The following is a 19,698-nucleotide window of genomic DNA, read 5'->3' on the forward strand; positions in this document are numbered from 1 at the left end:
ACAGCCTCCTCTCCAGCAGATCCTGTTATCAGTGCTTGGGACACAGCAGCTCATTAACTCTGTGCTTCCCAGGTTTCTGCAGCGTCTCCATGTTCCGCTTTCACAGGATTTGGAAACTGAGCAAACACAGAAGTCTGTGAATAATGTGGGAAAAGAAATGCAACACAACTTTAAGGCTATGTGGAATGAAAACCATATTCCAGGCTCCCTGGCCATCTCACAACTCCCAGGAAGGATCTCACCCTTCAGGAACTCTCCCTTGGGGTTCAGCAGCGAGGAGTCCCAGGATTTAACAGTGGGAATAAGCTGCCTCCCAGGCTCTGCAGCCTTCTTTCTGTTTGCCACAGAAGAAAGAGGCAACATTTCCTTTCCCAAAGCACCTCACCCAAGTGTGTGTGTTTCCTGACACGTTTCACTCCTTTAGTGGACAATTAATACCTTTAACTCACTTGTTCCCAGCCCAGTCCAAGGACTCCAGATTCCTGGGATAACATTTTGGATACATTTTGGATAATTTCTCTCTATTCAGACAGCTCTTCATTGCAACACACATCACAAATTGTTCCATGTCCACATGGTTTCTCTCCCACAGGGACTCACAGGCAGCAGTACCTCCAGACTCCACCTCCCCACACCCACAGGCACTGGTGAATGCTGTCTAACACAAAATAACCCCCAGCCAGCTCTCTTTTCCTGGGAGGAGCTCGGGATGGCTGCACCACAGCCCCCTCCTGCCATCAGGGTCTGGCACAGAGCTGGGGGGAGCCACCAGGGGGGTGTGGGGGATGTCCTAGATGGAATGCATCACGGAGCCCCTGATGTCTCTGCAGGGCCAGCTGACCAGAGGCACGTGGGTGTCCTGCATGTGCCCTTCCTGATGCTTCAGCAGGCTCCTCTTGAGCACAAACCTCTTGCTGCAGAGAGGACACTGGAAAAGCCTCTCTCCCGTGTGCCGGCGCTGGTGGTTCAGGAGGTAATCCTTCCTCCTGTAGGTCTTGTCACACTTGGAGCACTTGTAGGGCCTCTCTCCTGTGTGACTTGTCTGGTGCCTAACGAGCCACGAATGGCAAACAAAATTCTTCCCACAGTCGCTGCAAATGTAGGATTTGCCCCTGCCCTGGCCCTGCTGCTGGGCAGGGCTGCCCCGGGCCAGGGCTGGCTCCCAGCAGGGGCTGGATCCTGATGTGTCCGTGGGGAAGCTCTCCTCATTTTCAGCAGCTTCCTCTGTGCCCAGGCTGTCCTGCCCACGGGGTCTGCCTGTGCCTGGGGGAGTCTCTCCACACTGGGAGTGGGGCCCTGGCCCCTCACAGGAGGTGGGAGCAGCTCCAGGGCCCATTCCCTTGTCTCCAGGGCCCATTCCCTTCTCTCCCAGGCCCATTCCCTTGTCTCCAGGGCCCATTCCCTTCTCTCCCAGGCCCATTCCCACCTCTCCTGGGTGTGGGTGCAGCAGAGGGAACATCCTCTCATACGTGGGGCCTGGAAACATGTCCCCTTCTCCCTGCAGTGCCTGCTGGGGCTGGTCCTGCTGTGGGCAGTTTCTCTCACACTTGTACACACAGGGCCTCTTTTCCAGGCTTTTTTCCTGGGCACTAAAGAAATCGTACTGAGCATCACTTCCAAGGCTGCTCCCATTCCCCATGGTGGCTGTTTCCACCATTTCTGAATTCCACTGACTGTCCCATGTCACTCCATGGTTGGGATCTTTGGGAAACAACTCTCCCGGCCTTCCTGGTACCTCTAAGTCACAGGTCTTGCTCTCCAAGCAATTTGCTGGATGGTTCCTCTTCAAATTTTCATCTGAAACAGAGATTTCTGAGATTTTAAATTCAGGAGTCCCCTTAGGAATGTCCTTCCCAGCCCAAAGCCACATCTTTATTACTGAGGGAGGAACAAAGTACCAGCATCCACTGAAACAAAATTTCCAGGAAAATAGGACTTTTTTCAACTGTATTTTTTAAAATCTACATAAAAAATGACGGCTGCAGTCTCAGATTCAGCCCCTCACTCAGATAACAGAGCAGACACTGTCCCACCTCAGTGTTCCCAGCTGCTCTCCAGACACTCTCCTGAGCACCTCCAGGAGCAGAGTCCAAGCAGGGCCCTGAGCTAGCTCAGCAAGTCACAGAACTATGGGATCTCCTGAGCTGGGAGACACCCACAAGGATGGAGTCCAACCCCTGGCCCTGCATGGACACCCCAACAATCCCATCCCATGCCTGAGAGTGTTGTCCAAACACTCCCTGAGCTCTGGCAGCCTTGGGGCTGTGCCCATTTCCTGGGGAGCCTGTTTGGTGCCCAACCACCCTCTGGGGGAAGAACCTTTTCCTGATATCCAACCTAAACCTCCCTTCCTGAGCTTATCAGAAGGACTCTCTGCTCCCAGGAACTCGTGCTGTCTAACAAACACCTGTTTTTTAGTGAACAGCCTCAAGAACCTATTTTTCTTGCCTGAATCACAACTCAAGTGGAGTACACATTTTTGTTATGGAACTTTCAAAGAAAGTCACTGACTGGAATTGCAGCCAAGATGGAAAATCACTGATTGAAGCCCACTCTCCTGAGACCCTATAAACTGAAGTCCAAATTGAGACCCACAGAGCTCCCAATTCCCAGAAAATAAAGGAATGTGTGTCCCAAACACTGATAACTGGATGGCCATGGAGCCATGAGAAAGAACAAGATTTGGTTGAAGAATGGGGGTGCCATGTGGAGACATGGCAGCAATTTCTGGGACAACATCCTTGTTGTAGCTCCTGGAGACAAGCACAACACAGAGCAAAGGCAGGAACGAGGTCAAGAAGTGGGAATGAATTATTGGGGGGGGGGGGGGGGGGTGATCAAGACCACCAAAATTCCCCAAAGCCTCCAAATCATTTCCAGAAAGGCCTGGAAGAACTGACAGCATGGGAAGTCAGAAACTTGTCTTCAGGGCAGGGAATCCTGGCCATAAAAAGGACTGAGGGTGCCCTCCATCCCCTCATCCACATAGCTGATAAAGACATCAAACACAGTGGCCTCAGTATGTCCCCAACTCCAGGGACACCACTGGTGACTGGCCACCAGATGATGTCACTCCCTTGCCCAGCACTCTGTGGGCCCAGCCCTGAGCCAGGGTTTTATCCAGATAAAAGCAGCACAAACTTGATCCATGCAGCTCTGGGCTTGCCTCAACACAAGCCCAAGCCAGTGCCTCTGACAGCTTTTAGCTGGCTCAAGAGGGAAGGAGCCTCTTCAGCTGACAAAACTCAAAATTTTTGTGACCAAATATTAACCAGCAAACTGAGGTTGGTCCCAGTTCTCTCATTGTTAACATTGTAAGGTTGTGACATTTCATATAGTATTAAAAAATACTCTAAACTGGATTTGCTGTCCCCAAAATCCCAGCTGAAATCCATTACTGACCTGTACTTGGATCTGCAGAGATTTCCTCTTTCTGCAAGTCCTGTTGCTCAGAGCAGGGTGGCTCCTCCTCTTGTTTAATCCACGATGAAACATCCCTTGCATAAGTCTGAAATCCTGTTCATTGGGGAGAATTTACACAACTGACAAACACCCGGGGGAAGACACAAAGCCTGGATGATTTGGGAATGCACAGCAGTAACAAAGCAGCAGGGAAGGCACAACAGGAAGAGCCATTAAGGGGTAATTCCTGCAGTGGAATTTTTGGCAGATCCTCACCTGTGGCAGGATCTCTCTGGAGGTCCTCACCCTCTGTGCCTGGCAGCTCCCTGGCATCCACCTCGCTGCCTTTCCTGGTCTGACTGGATGCCTCAGGCTTGTAAAATCCTTGCTCTGCCAAGGGAGGAAGTCCAGGAGAAGTGTATCATAACCTGCCTAAACTCAGGATTTCACAAGGCTGAAAACCTGCTCTGGTCTGGGCTTTCTTTGGAGGTTGTTACCCCAAGCCAAGCTCCCCTAATCCCAGTTTCTTAAGGGATCCTCTGGAAAGGTCTAAAAATCCCAGCTGGCTACAAACACAGGAAGCCAGGTACAGTTCTAGTGCAGCCAACAGGCAGCACCACTACCTTTGTAGAGTGAGGAAAATCTGCAAAGCAGAGCAGCTGATTTGTAAAACAAAGAGGTTCCCAGTGAGCAGGCAAAGAGCAGCGCCCTGGGTTCTGCAGCCTTTCAGAGGAGTCTGTGTGCTCCTCTTTACTCAGGAAAACCCCAGAAGGGAAGGGAGGAGGGAAAAGGCAACCTGAAGGAATTTAGGGAGATCCACACTTGGATAAAAACCAGCCATGCAGTCACAAACTCCAAAATGTCCATGAGAAGGGAAAGGGGCAACACCAGCCCTCACCTGTGGGATCTGCTAGCAAGTCTGCTCAGAACTTCTTAAAGATTTGGAATACATGAGCAGAAGTGGGGAATTTAATCACACAATCTGGAATTTAATCCCTCTGTTTCATTTTCCCTCTGAGGTATGCAGTTACTCACCTGGGCAGGGCTCTCCAGGAGCTTCTGCAGCCTCCTCCTTCCGATCTGCAGTGCACAACTCTTCCTCTTGCTTAATCTGGATTATGCTGTCTTCTGTTAACAGGAACCAGGGTTATTTTAACACCATGCAAAATTAATTCCAATTGTCAGCCCAGCCCAGGCAGATCTGCTCTGCTCTAGCTCACATTCCAGTTCTAGTTCCTGCTGACCAAGGCCTCTTGAACAGACCTGAAATGTTGGTTACAAAACCCTCAGCAGATGTTTGAGCCTGAGAAATGCACAAATTTTCATGCAAGTGAAAACACGCTCTCCATGGCCCCAGGAGAGGCCAGAGCCACTTGAATTCTTGTTCTTGAGTTTCATTTCTCTCTTGGTGCTGCCAGAGTTCTGTTGTTCCTTTTCAATCCCTCTCAGTCACACACCACTTCTCACCCATCAGAGAAACACTCATGAGAACAGAGTTCTCAGAGAAATTCATTCAAGTAGTGGAAAAAGAAAACAAAAGTCTGTAAACAAAGAAAAGCAGACGGGCCACTGCTCTGCACCTTCACAGTGTAGACCTGGCCAAGGGACTGGGGGATTTCCCAGGAGAGGGAAAAGAAGTGTGTGATGGAAAGTCCTGGAAAGGCTGGTGGGGATGGAAAGCCTGACAGCAGCAGTTGGAAGACCAAACTCAGCACAGCAAGTGCCTTGGAGAAATGCTTGTCATAGAATTGTGGAGGTTGGGAAAGCCCTTTAAGGTCATCGAGTCCAACCATTCCCCCAGCACTGCCAAGGTCACCCCTGACCATGTCCCCAAGTGCCACATCCACAGGGTTTTTAAATCCCTCCAGCGATGGGGACTGCACTATGCCCTGGGCAGCTGTGCCAGGGCTGGACAGACTTTTTGGGGAATTTTCCCAATATCCAACCCGAACTCCCCTGGCCCAGCCTGAGGCCGTTCCCTCTGCTCTGTCCCTGTTCCCTGGAGCAGATCCCGACCCCCCGGCTGTCCCCTCCTGGCAGGAGCTGTGCAGAGCCACAAGGTCCCCCCTGAACTCCTTTCCTCCAGGCCAAAACACCACCCACACCCCGGCTGTGCCCAGATCCTGGCAGGTGCTGGGTGTCCCACATCCCTCTCCCACCATTGCCCCTGACAGCACTCACCAGAGCCGGTCTCTGTGGGATTGCCTCTCACATCCCGGTCCTGGCAGCTCCGGGATCCCGGCCGGTTCCCGCTCTCCGCCGGGGCCTGGGCCTTGTGTCCAGCGGCGTCCGGCCCTGCGGGGAATGGCGGCTGAGGGGTGGACGGCGGGAACATGGGGCTCCTTTGCCACCCGCCGTGACCCCAGCCAACCTTACTGCATCCTGGGCACATGTGTGCCTTGTCCACAGCACTCCATGAGGGAACAGGATCCTGCCTCAGAGCCGTGAGGGACTGGGGTCCACCCAGAGCCATGAGGGAACAGGGCTCACCCACAGCCATAAGGGAACAGGATCCCCCTCAGAGCTGTGAGGGATTGGGGTCCACACAGAGCCATGAGGGAACAGGGCTCACCCACAGCCATGAGGGAAAAGGATCCCCCTCAGAGCCGTGAGGGATTGGGGTCCACCCTGAGCCATGAGGGAACAGGATCCTCCTCAGAGCCGTGAGGGACTGGGGTCCACCCTGAGCCATGAGGGAACAGGATCTGCCCTCAAAGCCATGAAGGACTGGGGTTCAGCCCAGAGCCGTGAGGGAACAGGGTTCACCCAGAGCCACGAGGGAACAGGATCCCCCTCAGAACTGTGAGGGATCAAGGTCCATCTGGAGCCATAAGGGAACAGGATCTGCCCTCAAAGCCATGAGGGAGTGGGGTCCACCCAGAGCATGAGGGAACAGGGTTCACCCACAGCCATGAGGGAACAGAATTTCCCTCAGGGCTGTGAGGGATCAAGGTCCATCTGAAGCCATAAGGGAACAGGATTCCCCCTCAAAGCCGTGAGGGACTGGGGTTCAGCCCAGAGCCATGAGGGAACAGGATCCTCAGATCTGTGAGGGATTGGGGTCCACCTGGAGCCATGAGGGAACAGGAGCCTCCTCAGAGCTGTGAGAGATTGGGGTTTCACCCAGAATCATGAGGGGATAGGGTCCTCAGAGCCATGAGGGATCAGGGATCCTCTCAGAGCCATGAGGGATCAGGGATTCTCTCAAAGCCATAAGGGATCAGGGTCCCATCCAAGTTGTGAGGATCTTGGGGATCCTCTCAGATCTGTGAGGGATTGAGGATCCTCTTAGAGCCATGAGGAAACAGAGTCTCCTCACAGCAGTGAAGTGTCCCTTTCCGTGTCACTTCACATTTTGTCTTGAATTTAGGATTCTATTTTGCAATTCAAACAACACAAATCCCAAAATAGCTCAGAGATTTGCTACAAATGCATGTATTTGTCTCTGAAATTCAGGAGAGCTGGGCTGGAACAGAGAAATTGTGACTGATTACTGCGTCACCTCTGATATCAAAGGCAGCTTTGAAAAGTGATGAAACATGGAGCATTGTAAAATACAGAAACAGCCCAGAAAGGACACCTCAGGTTGTTTGTAGAATAATCCAGCAGTGCTGCTGAAATGATCCCAAACAGAACTCAGGATATTCTGGTCACAAGGGAATCACAACTGTCCCTCCACTGCTTCACAGGGCCACAACTTTCCCTCTTTATCTCAGAACACATCCTGCTCTTATGGAATCCTGGAATGCTTTGGGTGGGACCTTAAAGCTCATCCAGTGCCACTCCCTGCCATGGGCAGGGACACCTTCTACCATCGCAGCCTGCTCCAAACCCTGTCCAACTTTTTCTTGAATACTTCCAGGGATCCAGGGGCAGCCACAGCTTCTCTGGATATCTGTGCCAGGGCCTGCCCACCTTCAGCCAGGAATTCCTTAATATCCCACCTAACCCAGCCCTCTGCCAGCAGGAAGACTTTGCCTCAATACTATCCTGCAACTTAGGACACAAAGAATATTTTAAAAAATGAAGCTATAAAATGTTTTAATCCAAGTTCTAACTGGACCAAAACACAGTGTCATTTCCCTTCTTTCTGTACTAAAGCAGCAAATCAACAAAAATTTTAGAGAGAGTTCTAAACTCATTTGTTCCTGAGTGAGATCTGACCAAGCAGATTGTGACTGGAAGTTGGTTTCTGTCTCCAACAATTAAATCCACAAGGAGGTGAAATGCAGCAAGAACCCCAACACTCCCATTGTCATGACACCATTGAGTCAAGAGGTTGGATGTCTCCATGACATTTTTATGAGAGATGAACTGTTGATTTCATGGATTTCCTCAGGAGAGAAAAACTCCATTCAAATCATCTGACAGTCCGCAGAACCCATGGATACTTGGATAAGAGCAAGCTGAAAATGCTCTTCACAACTGAACACTTTGACTGAAAGCCCCAATTTTATGCTGAACCAGAAAGCATAAACTTTTCCATGGGAAACTGATTTCTGTGTGACCTAAACAATAATGAGGTAATTATTATTTAGATGTTTTGATTTGTTAATTCTGTTTATTTTCAAGTTCTCTGCTCTCCACCCTCCATATTTGGGTCTAAATTTCTCTATAAATTGCAATATTCTACCACTCTTGTGACAGCTCTCACAGAGACTCTGGAGGGCAACAACCTCCCTGAACTCATGTTCCAGAACAAACAGCTGCTGTCAAAACACAAGTGAAATGCACCAAGAAATAAAAGAAAAAACCTCAAAACAAACCACAAACATTTTTTTTCTTCCTGGACTGAACTCATTATGACCACAACAACTGAAAATGTTTTGCTGGCTGCAGGATTGACGTGATCTGGGTGAGAATTGTATTGTGAGCTAATTTACACCCTATTTTTTGACATTTTTATACTTCAGGCCTGTTTGGATCTTGGATACACACATGGAGAACCATTCTCCTGCTCAGGTTCCACCACAGTATTGAAAAACAATTTAAAACAATTTAACACCATGGGATTTTTTTCATTTGAGGTCAACTTCTGTCTCTCCATCCATAAGGTACAATACTACAAACCACCATTTACAGCTGCTAAAATGATGTGAAAAATAAAAAAAAAAAAAGATTGAAATAAAGCATTTAGAACTTCACAGGCTTAACGTTATTTTTATTAAGAATCAAGTCTTTACTGCTGCAAATTTAATCAGCATTTTTCAAATAGACAGAAACAAGCTCCCTGCCCTGAATTGTTCTCAACTTAATGATTCCTCATATTCCAAGGGATTCATTCCAGATGTGCACCTGCAGTGCCTCATCCTCCCAGCACTTTCACCTTCCCAAAAATAAACCTCTCCCCAGGCTTTCTGCCCACTCCCCAGTGCCTCCCCTCACCCCCACACCTCAGCACACTGTCCCACAGCAGGAATGTCAGGGATTCCCACATCCCCAGCAGCACGGGATGCTGTGGGATCGCTTGGAACTCACCCACACCAAGCTCAGAGAACTCCACACCCTCCATGGCTCCCTGCTCCTTTGCATATGGCTCTTCCTCCTCTTCCTCCTTCACAGTGACAGCAAGGCTCTGCTCTGGAATGCTGCAGTCTGCTGAGGAAAAGAGGAAACTCCTTTACTGGGAAGGAGGGAACTCCTTTACTGATTATCACAGCCCCGCTGGACTCTTCCCTTGCTGCCCCAGAAGTTTGTGCCCACTCACCCACCCTGCTGACACACAGAACCTCTCCAGCACCTTCCATTCCTGCTCCTGGGAGCTCTGCTCTGCCCTGCAGGGAAGTGGTTCCCCCTGTTCCCCCCAGTTCCAGAGTGTCCTCCACACCTTGAGCCCAGGCCTTTCCACAGCACTCACCATGGCCAGGTTCAGCCAGCCCTGCTCTTCCCTCTCGGTTTTCCTGCACTTCTCTGCTGTCCCAGCTGCTCACATTGAGTTCAAACAACAGAGCCTCTGCCAATGCCAGAAATCATGGAATCAGATCACAGAATCCCAGGAGGGTTTGGGTTAAACTTGTTCCACCCTCTGCCATGGACAGGGACACCTTCCCCTATCCCAGATTGCTCCAAGCCTTGTCCAGCCTGGCCTTGGACACTTCCAGGGATCCAGCCACAGGGCAATCTGTGCCAAGGTCTCACCATCCTCACAGCCAAGAAGTGAGGATGTGACACAAGTCTTCCTGACTTAAAATCCTAAAAATCAAGCCTGTTACTCCCCCTGAGCCTACTCCTTTTGAGATCCAAGAAGTTCCCTCTGAGCAAACCAGGACCATCACCTTGTGCCAGCCTCTGTGTGGTGACAGCACCACACGACCCTCACCCTCAGGATTAAAGCTTTAATTCACCCCTGGCCTGCACCTGGTTCTGCTGGGATCTCTCCAGGAGCTGTCTCCTCCTCAGTGCAGGGCGCTTCTCCTCCCTGGAGCCGGGACAGGAGGGCAGGTTCGGAGATGACATCGTCTGACAAGGGAACAGAGAAAGGAATGAATGTTCCTGTGTTGCATCCACAGGAAGGAACACACCCAGCAGCGCTCCCCAAACCAGCTCCAGCAGCTACAGCACATGGCTGGGCAGCACGGAGAGTCCTCAAACACAGGCAGCAGTCTCGCTGTGTTCCCACAAATCTGCCTCCCACGTCTGGGAAAGATTCCCTAACCAGAAAGTGCTGATAACTGACGCAACAGCAACACTCACCCAGCAGGACCAGGGCTTCCTTCTTCCCTGTCAGCACCTTTCCACACAGCTCCCTCTGCCACTCTTCCAGGTTCTCCCACTCCTGAGTGGGAAAGCCGATGGCATCGTTTTCCAACGCCACAGGTGGGGCCTGCAATCCCAAAAATTACACTCAGCACTGCTCCTGGAATAGAGAGAATCCTACTCCCTACTTATTCCTGCTCCCAGGTGTCAGGGAAAGAAAATTCCTGCCTTAGGGCATCCTCTGGACACTGAGAGTAACACTTTGGATCTTTGCTAAACTTTGGGAGATGAACTGTGTATTCCACAATATTCTTACTTCCCCCTGGCGCCTGATCCCATTGGGGACCTCAGAGTGGGGAAGAACTTCCCGCTGTTGGTAAAAACGTGTCAGCCCATCCTTTTGTGGGGAAAACCAGCTGAATATAACAATACACAGGAGCAATCACTTCCTGCTTCGTGCCTCGGCACGACAGGCGACAGAAGAAACCTTGGCAGGGACCGTGGAATGATTTCCATGGCGGAAGGCTGCCGGGAGAGGTGAGGAGCAGAGGAACCTCTGCGCTGTCCCTGTCCCTCCCAGGCCCCTTAAAGACCCATCCGTCACCTTGGGGACCTCCACGCCGGGGGGCAGCCGCAGGATCCAGAGATTCCTGTTCTTCAGCAGGTTCTCCATGTTCTCCAGGCGCCGCTGGAGCCGCCCGTAGTCCTGGATGAGGGTGCCCAGCGCCGCGCACTTGCTCTCCAGCTGGCTGCCGAACTCCCCGACCATTTTCTCGCAGTCCAGGTGCTTCTTCTCGCTGTTGCCGGCGCGGTGTTCCAGGCTGAAGAGGCGGGACGCGTGTGCGGCCACGCTGCGCTCCAGCGCCTGCACGGCCGCCACCACCGTCCACAGCGAGATGGAGCTGCCGCCCGCCAGCTCCATCCCCGCGCCGGCAGCGACGGAGCGCGGCCACGGGCTGCGGCCCTGCGGCTGGCAAAGCGGGGCGGCAGAGCCTCGCCTCGGCCCGCTCCCTGCCGTGCCCGCCGCACCGCAGCTGGAGCTCTCCGCTCGGACCGGCCCCCGCCCGCCGCCGCCTTTCCTTTCCTTGCCGCCAAGAAGCGCCGCTTCCTCTTCCTCCTCCGCTTCCGCCGCCGCCACAGCGGCCCCCGCCGGCCGGCAGCCCCCGCAGTGATTGACAGCTGTCAGTCACTGCTGGTCGCAGTGGCGGGAATCCCCCCCTCGGGGTTCCGCCGCAGCGGCGCTTCCCCGCGGGACACAGAATCCCAGGATTCCTGAATGGAAGGGACCACAGTGGGTCACTGGTGGCACCGCCCTGCTCCAGCAGGGCCATCCCAGAGCACAGGACGCAGGATTACAACCTGACAGTTCTGGAATATTCCCGATGAGGAAGATCCCACAGCCTCTCTGGGCTCTGCTCAGGGCTGGGCAATGCCCAGAAGTTCTGCCTCCTCCACCGGGGGAATTCCTGGGATCGGTCCCTGCCCATTCCTCTGGTGCCATCGCTGGGTCCCCGGAGCAGAGTCTGGGACTGCTGTGACCTCCCTGCACACAGGGACACCCAGGGACAGACAGGGACACAGGGACACGTGGGGACACACAGGGACACCCAGGGATACCCAGGGACACTCAGGGACACCCAGTGAACACCCACGGCTGGCTCCCCTCTCAGCTGGGGCTCCTCTCCAGGCTGAGCAGCCCCAGCTCCCTCAGCCTCTCCTGGGCACTGAGATGCTCCAGGCCCTTGCTCAGCTCCAGGAGCTCCTGTCCCTGCTGTGCTGAGGATCCAGAGCCGGACACAGCACCCCAGAGGTGCCTCTAGGGCTGGCACAGGGGCAGGATTCCTTCCTGACTTGCTCTTCCCAATGCACCCCAGGATCCCATCGGCCTCTTTTCCCCAGCACACTCTGTTGGCTCAAGGACAGCTCATTGTCACCCAGGACTCCCAGTTCCTTCCCCCCGGAGCTGCTCCAGCAGGTCACCCCCAGCCTGTGCAGGTACCTGGGGTTGTTCCGCCTCAGCTGCAGCACCTGCGCTTGCCCTTGTTGAATTACAGAAATTTCCTCTGTGCCCATCTCTCCAACCTGCTGGAATCTCTCAGAAGGGCCACACAGCCCTCGGGGTGATCAGCCACTCCTCCCAGCTTTGATCCCTCAGCAACCCCTTCACCCAGGCCACTGATGAACCAGCCAAACAACCCCGAGCCCAGCAGAGCCCCCGTCCCGCAGCCGCACCCCGTGCCGCCCACCCCGACCCTCCGGGAGCTGCCACTCAGCCGCTTCCCAACCCATCCATCCAACCAGCCCACCCCTCCGGGAGCTCGGTGCCGCCCTCCCAGCCCACCGCCCATCCATCCAACCAGCCCACCCCTCCGGGAGCTCGGTGCCGCCCCTCCGGCGGCGTGTCCCGTGCGGGCCCGCCCCGGCCGCAGCGGCGCGGGCCATGGCGGAGCTCCAGGAGCGCCTCGAGGCGCTGGAGCGGCGGATGGAGCGGGCGGAGGCGGCGCTGCGGGAGCGGCCCCTCGCCGCCCTGCGGCTCCACGGGGTGAGCGCCGCGATGGGCGAACCGGGGGAGCCCCGGAGGGGGGCGAGGGGAGGTCGCTTGTGCGGCTGAGGGCGCTTAGGGGAGTGATGGGGGAGAGGAGGGCTGAGAGTGGGATGGGGGAGTCACGATGATGCACTGCTGGAGGTTGGGAGTGGGACTGGGGGGGCACTGAGGGGTTGGTGGGAGGTTGAGGGGGAGCCTGGGGTTCGCTTATGGGGCTGTTGGAGGAGGGTTTGTGGCTGGGAGGCAGCCTGGGGATCGCCCGTGGGGCTCTGGAGGGCTGGGAGCGGTTTGGGGGGGCTCCTGAGGGGGCTGCGGTGGCTTCCAGGAGACGGGATGGGAATCCAGTGGATTCCCGGCTGCCGGGAGCCGCTGGAGTGGCTCCTCAGGGGGCAGCACTGGGTTTCAGGGAACTGTGGGGATGGATCCGTCGGACTCCTGGGGATCTGGGAGCTGTTTGAGGGAGCTGCGGCGGCTTTCAGAGACTGGGGATGAATCCAGTGGGCTGCTGGGAGCAGGCTGGTTTAGGAGACTGGGAATAAGCACGGGGGACTCCGTATGGGAATTTTGGAGCTTTTGAAGGGCTGGGGGTGGTCTGAGGGTCTGGGAGTTGTTCCGGGGAGTTGCCCTGTCCCCCATCCCAGCCGGTGCTGCAGGTCCCGGTGCTGTTCGAGGATGTGGCAGTGCGGTTCAGCCAGCAGGAATGGGCAAGCCTGGACGAGGGACAGAAGGAGATGTACCGGAGCGTCATGGAAGGCAACTACGAGATGCTGGTGTCCCTGTGTAGGCTGCGTTTGCGCCGGTTTGGCAGCCCCAGGGAGCTCTCTTGGGGTCATTTCTCTGCCTCTTTGCCTTTCACTGGAATCTCCAGCTCTCAAATAATCCTCCCTTTTCCCTGTCCCCTCTGGCAGCGGTTGGAGTGTGGCAGGGGCACGCAGGACAGGGTAGTAAGTGCTTGGTGTCTTTTCCTCGTGGAGAACAGGTACCTTGTTGGTGTTGTCATCTCCTTGGGTTGTCACCTCCAAAATTCTCTGCCTGGGACACCCCATTCCATGAGAATTTTCCCTAAAATCCAACTTGAACTTCCCACTTGAAGCTGTTTCCTCTTGTCCTGTTCTCTGGGAGCAGGTCCTGATTCCCTCCTGGCTGCACTCTCCTGACAGGGAGCTGTGGAGAGCCAGAAGGTCCCCCCTGAGCCTCCTTTTCTCCAGGATGAGCCCCCCAGCTGCTGGTGCTCTGTTCCCCTGGTGTGTTCCCTTCCCTGGACACGCTCCAGCCCCTCAATGTCTTCCTTGGCACGAGGGGCCCAGAATTGCCCCCAGGATTCGAGGTGTTCCCTCAGCACTGCCCTCATGCAGTCAGGAGCCTCACAATTCCCTTCCCGTCATTCAGGGTGTTTTCCTGTCTGCAAGGTGAATTTCTGGGAGAACAGGGAATTCTGTAGCAGGGGCAGAGCAAGGATGGGTTTTCTTGCAGTTGTTCCCAGGGGACTGTCAGAGGCTGCTTTCCATATTCCCCTGTCAGCTCTGCCTGCTGTTTCCTGTCTGTATCCATAACTCCCGTCGTGGCCCCGGTTGGAGATGAAGTTTCCTGGGTTGGGCCTGGCTCTGTTGCCCAGCTGTGGGTGCAGAGTCCCTGTCCCATCACGTCCCTGATGTCTGTCCTGCTCTTGCCCAGACTGTGCCCTGTCCAAGCCTGAACTGTTACTGCAGCTGGAAAGAGAAGAGCTGAGCATGCTGCCGGAATCCGAGCCAGAGGCAGCAGAGGTGTCCCCAGAGCTGGCAGTAGGTGGGTGACACTGGGTTCCTTCTGTGCCACGAGCTTCTGGCTGCTCACTGGGACTATGAATCTCAGAATCCCAGAATTCTGGGTTTGGGTTGAGAGGAATCTTAAAGCTCCTCTCTTTCCAAGAGCTTTGGGCAGGAACACCTTGCACTAGTGTCAGTTGCTCCAAGCCTTTTCCAACCTGGGACACTCCCAGGGATTGGGGGGTGTTCACTGTGAGGGAACACCTTCTGGGACATGTGGATAGCCTGGAAGCCCCTGCCCCAGCAGCTGCTGGGTGTGAGGGGTCCTGACACCCTGTGGAATGGGATTTTTCGCTGGCTGCTGGTGAATCCAAATGTCCTTGTCCTTCACAGAGCCAGCCCGACAGAACTGCACCAGCCATGATGCTCTGCTGGAGACAGAGACAAGGGAGAGGGGCTGCAGGGAGCCAGAGGAAAGCAGGAATGTGGCAGAGAAAAGTGGGAACTTGGTAGAGGAAGGCGAGAACCTGGTGGAGGAAAGCTGGAGCCTAGTGGAGCTAAGTGGGAACCTGATAAAGGAAATCTGGGATGTGGCAGAGGAGAACAGGAGCCCAGCAGAGGAGAACAGGAGCCCAGCAGAGGAGAACAGGAGCCCAGCAGAGGAAAACAGGAGCCCAGCAGAGGAAAACAGAAGCCTGGCAGAGGAAAGTGGGAACCCAGCAGAGGAAAGTGGGAACCTGATGGAGGAAAGCAGGAGCCCAGCGGTCCCAGAGAACTGCAGCATACGTGAGTTCTTGGCTAATCCTGCTGCTGCTGCTGCTGTGAGGGGTTCTGGAGCCCTGCCTGGCTGTTCCTTACTCACCTTCACCACTGCTCTTGCCCTCACAGCACCTGTCCCTCTGGAAGCCACTGCTGTCCTGGCGGATCTCAGCCAGCCGACCCTGTCTCCTCCCCTCCCGCTCTCTGTGCACTGTCAGGAAGCCGTGGGTCAGAACTCTTCTCCCCCTGCAGCAGGTACTGGGACAGAACCCTTAGCCCTCCTTGGTGGGCCCAGCAGCTTGGGGTGGGTCTATTGAGCCTCTCTCCAGGCTTGGGGCTTCCAGGAAAGGGAAGCAAATCCTGTTACCAGCCCTGAAACCGTTTGGGATATGGCATGACATCAGCATGCCTGCCCAGACAAGCTCCAGGGTGGTTGTCAGAGTTCCCTGTCCCCCTGGGTGATGTTTTCCACCTCAAACTGCTCCTGGGGTGTCTACAGGAATAAGCTGTGGCTGTTCCTGGCTTTTTCACAGTCCAGAGACTGAACTGGAAGAGGAGAGCAGGGCTGGGACTTGTGCTGGCTGGGAACAGGGTGGGAAGTGAGGGAGGGTGGGAGCAAAGCCCTTTGCTGTTCATGCCTTAAAACCACGTGTAAATTGATGTTTGGATTCTAAAAAATTCCCAGGAGATGCTGAAGCAGGGATCCCCATGGAGGTGCCACAGGAGGAGGTTGCCGCAGAGAAGCCGTTAATGCCCAAACCACCCTCTGAGGGTCTGGAACAGGACAAGGGTCAGGAAGAGGAGGCTGTGAAGGATTCAGGGAATACTGGCCAAGAGCTGGTGGCCGACATTCCTGAAGAACCAGGAAAGGAGGTGACACCAGATGTCCACAACACCACAGAACAGGCAGATCCCAGCCCAGGGGAGCCGGAGAAGGAGTCCTGCGAGGGCCGGCCCGTGGCCTGGCAGCGAAATTCCGCCCGGGAATTTTACTCCTGCCCCATCTGCAGGAAAACCTTCCTGCTGAAGATCAACCTCCTGATCCACCAGCGTGGCCACACCAACTGGGTGCCCTATGTTTGTGTCCACTGCGACCGCAAGTTCATGTCCAAGAAGAAAATCAGGCGGCACCTCCGCGCCTGGGCGGCCAACGGGACGTGCCAGCCCTCGGAGCTGGAGGTGTGTCCCAGCCAGGTGCCATGCCCAGTATCCCATCCCCAAACCTGGGCAGCTAACGGGACATACCAGGCCTCAAAGCCAGAGGAGTGTCCCAGTAGGACACCGTGCCCAACATCCCAGCCCCAGTCCTGGGCGCCCAATGGCACCTGCCAGCCCTCGGATGCAAATGCCTGTCCCAGCCAGGGGCCGTTCCCGGCATCCCAGTGCCCAACATCCCAGCCCCAAACCTGGGCAGCCAATGGGACCTGTCAGGCCTCGAAGCCAGAGGAGTGTCCCAGTAGGACACCGTGCCCAACATCCCAACCCCAATCCTGGGCGCCCAATGGCACCTGCCAGCCCTTGGATTCAAATGCCTGTCCCAGCCAGGGGCCGTTCCCGGCATCCCAGTGCCCAACATCCCAGCCCCAAACCTGGGCAGCCAACGGGACCTGTCAGGCCTCAAAGCCAGAGGAGTGTCCCAGCCAGACCCTGTGCCCGTCCTCCCAGCCACAAGCCCCGAGCAGGGACTGTGGCACAGTGTGGCAGGAGCCCGGCCCGGCCAGGTGCTCGATGTCACCTGGAAAAATGATGTACACGTGCACTGAGTGCCGGGAAACCTTCTCCAACCAGGGCTTCCTGACGGTGCACCAGCGCCGGCACTCCGGCCACCACCTCATCCTGTGTCCCTGCTGCAACCGCAGCTTCACCTGGGTCTCGGACTTTGTCCGGCAGCACTGGATGCACATGGGCGTGCGGCCCCACCAGTGCGGCATCTGCCAGAAGACCTTCAAGAGGTTCTCCCACCTCAAGGCGCACCAGAGGATCCACAGGCGGCAGGAGCGGCCGTTCACCTGCGCCAACCCGGTGCCCATGGCGGCACCCGCAGCAGGAGACGGGGTGGGAAGCCAGGCTGTGGCCCCCCAGGGATGGAACGCTGCTGTGGGACCTTGAGGTGTCCTCCCGTTGGATCTCAGGGTGTACACCCAGGGGTGGGAAGCTGCTGCTGAAATTTGAGGTGACCTCCCAGAGACTTAAGGTGACCTCCCGCGATGCTGCTGGTGGACTTTGAGGTGACGTCCCGGACACAGGGTGCTGCTGATGGACTTTAAGTTGACCTCCCTAGGATAGGAGGCTGCTGTCTGATCTTGAGGTGAAGAAAGGGATGGTGCTGCTGATGGGCTTTAAGGTGTCTTCTCAGGAATAAGATGCTGCTGTTGAACTTTGAGGTGATCTCCCAAGAACAGGATGGTGCTACCAGACCTTGAGGTGACTCCCAGGGATGCAATGCTGCTGCTGGATTTTGAAGTGACCTCCTGGGGACCGGAGGCCACTGTCAGATCTTTTCCCCTCTATCCCTCTCCAGATGAAGGCTGGAACATGGACATTTTCTGTCTCCCCTGCCCTGGTGTGGGGACGGGGGGCACCTGCCCAGCCCATGTGAGGGGGGCTCCTTGTTCCCAAGCCCTGTGGGGTGGGTGGGATGCTGGGAATGGGTCTTTTTTCTGGAGAGTGCCAATAGATGCTGTAGAAACCAGGATGCTGCACGTGGATTCCTTGAGGGGGCTCTGGGAGGGTCCTGCCAGGTCTGGCTGGGTGGGCAGCACCAGGAATGGGATCTGTGGGATGGAGTGATGGAAGAGTGGGAACGGAACACTGGGTGGGGGGTGTCACTTGCTGCTGGGGGGCTGCAGTCCCAGTGTGAGATGGGGTGGGATGGGATTGGGGGTCTGGATGAGCCTCTGGGAGTGGCACTGGGGATGGGGATGGATGGGATGAGGATGGAATAAGGGTAGGGTGGGATGGGGGTGAGAGGGGATATGGATGGATGGCATGGGGGTGGATGGGAATGGGATGGATGTAGGGATGGGATTGGGATGGGGTGGGGTGTGACAGAATGGGATGTGGATGTGATGGAAACCAGGATGGGGATGGAGACAGGATGGGATGGGACTGATAGAGCTTGGCTCTTCGTTGTGGGACCTGGCAACAGGACAAAAGGAATGGGCAGGAAACTGATGCCCAGGACATGAGGAAGAACTTCCACCCTGTGCAGTGACTGAGCCCTGGAACAGATTGTCCAGAGAGGGTGTGGAGCCTCCCTCACTGGAGACACTCCACAATGGTCTGGACACAATCCTGTGCCATGTGCTCTGGGATAACCCTGTGTGAGCAGGGAGGTGAGACCAGATGAGCCACTGTGGTCCCTTCCAGCCTGACCTATTCTGGGAGGGGATGGGGATAGTGTGGGGTTGGGCTGTAGATGGGATGGGATGGGATGGGATGGGATGGGATGGGATGGGATGGGATGGGATGGGATGGGATGGGATGGGATGGGATGGGATGGGATGGGATGGGATAGGATGGGATGGGATGAGATGGGATGGGATAGGATGGGCTGGGGCTGTAGATGGGCTGGGGCTGTAGATGGGATGGGTTGGGGCTGTAGATGGGACGGGGCTGCAGATGGGCTGGGGCTGTAGATGGGATGGGGCTGTAGATGGGCTGGGGCTGTAGATGGGATGGGCTGGGGCTGTAGATGGGATGGGCTGGGGCTGTAGATGGGCTGGGGCTGTAGATGGTCTGGGGCTGTAGATGGGCTGGGGCTGTAGATGGGATGGGGCTGTAGATGGGCTGGGGCTGTAGATGGGCTGGGGCTGTAGATGGGATGGGGCTGTAGATGGGCTGGGGCTGTAGATGGGATGGGTTGGGGCTGTAGATGGGCTGGGGCTGTAGATGGGCTGGGGCTGTAGATGGGATGGGGCTGTAGATGGGCTGGGGCTGTAGATGGGATGGGCTGGGGCTGTAGATGGGATGGGGCTGTAGATGGGACGGGGCTGTAGATGGGCTGGGGCTGTAGATGGGATGGGGCTGTAGATGGGCTGGGGCTGTAGATGGGATGGGCTGGGGCTGTAGATGGGATGGGCTGGGGCTGTAGATGGGCTGGGGCTGTAGATGGGATGGGGCTGTAGATGGGCTGGGGCTGTAGATGGGATGGGCTGGGGCTGTAGATGGGCTGGGGCTGTAGATGGGCTGGGGCTGTAGATGGGCTGGGGCTGTAGATGGGATGGGGCTGTAGATGGGACGGGGCTGTAGATGGGCTGGGGCTGTAGATGGGATGGGCTGGGGCTGTAGATGGGCTGGGGCTGTAGATGGGATGGGCTGGGGCTGTAGATGGGATGGGGCTGTAGATGGGACGGGGCTGTAGATGGGCTGGGGCTGTAGATGGGATGGGGCTGTAGATGGGCTGGGGCTGTAGATGGTCTGGGGCTGTAGATGGGCTGCAGATGGGCTGGGGATGTAGATGGGATGGGGCTGTAGATGGGCTGGGGCTGTAGATGAGATGGGCTGGGGCTATAGATGGGCTGGGCTGGGGCTGTAGATGGGCTGGGGCTG

General features: G+C 55.8%; 2 protein-coding genes across 8 annotated transcripts; one reads left to right on the forward strand and one right to left on the reverse strand.

The window, feature by feature from the left end:
- Positions 1-141: 141 nt before the first annotated feature.
- LOC135295363 (zinc finger protein 282-like) lies at positions 142-11,529 on the reverse strand. Of its 3 annotated transcripts, none has more exons than XM_064411300.1 (10): positions 10,703-11,524; positions 10,096-10,225; positions 9,760-9,861; positions 9,260-9,355; positions 8,881-9,000; positions 5,584-5,697; positions 4,438-4,530; positions 3,679-3,792; positions 3,403-3,516; positions 142-1,797 (listed from the first exon to the last, which is right to left on the reverse strand). In XM_064411300.1, the coding sequence occupies exons 1-10, from the start codon at positions 11,018-11,020 to the stop codon at positions 791-793; spliced, it is 2,208 nt and encodes a 735-aa protein (XP_064267370.1). In that variant the 5' UTR covers positions 11,021-11,524; the 3' UTR covers positions 142-790. The 3 variants fall into 3 exon arrangements, with proteins under 3 accessions (XP_064267370.1, XP_064267381.1, XP_064267404.1); XM_064411311.1 differs by having other exon boundaries at positions 8,881-8,997; positions 10,703-11,522; XM_064411334.1 differs by lacking the exon at positions 3,679-3,792 and having other exon boundaries at positions 10,703-11,529.
- A 923-nt stretch (positions 11,530-12,452) lies between these two features.
- On the forward strand, positions 12,453-17,839 carry LOC135294992 (zinc finger protein 775-like). 5 transcript variants are annotated; one of them, XM_064411016.1, is made up of 6 exons: positions 12,453-12,640; positions 13,285-13,423; positions 14,318-14,428; positions 14,782-15,174; positions 15,277-15,402; positions 15,833-17,839. In XM_064411016.1, the coding sequence occupies exons 1-6, from the start codon at positions 12,539-12,541 to the stop codon at positions 17,254-17,256; spliced, it is 2,295 nt and encodes a 764-aa protein (XP_064267086.1). In that variant the 5' UTR covers positions 12,453-12,538; the 3' UTR covers positions 17,257-17,839. The 5 variants fall into 5 exon arrangements, with proteins under 5 accessions (XP_064267086.1, XP_064267200.1, XP_064267165.1 ...); XM_064411130.1 differs by having other exon boundaries at positions 13,285-13,396; XM_064411095.1 differs by having other exon boundaries at positions 13,297-13,423.
- The last annotated feature ends 1,859 nt before the right edge of the window (positions 17,840-19,698 follow it).

This window comes from Passer domesticus, chromosome 1 (assembly GCF_036417665.1).
Source record: "Passer domesticus isolate bPasDom1 chromosome 1, bPasDom1.hap1, whole genome shotgun sequence".
Taxonomy (NCBI): domain Eukaryota; kingdom Metazoa; phylum Chordata; class Aves; order Passeriformes; family Passeridae; genus Passer; species Passer domesticus.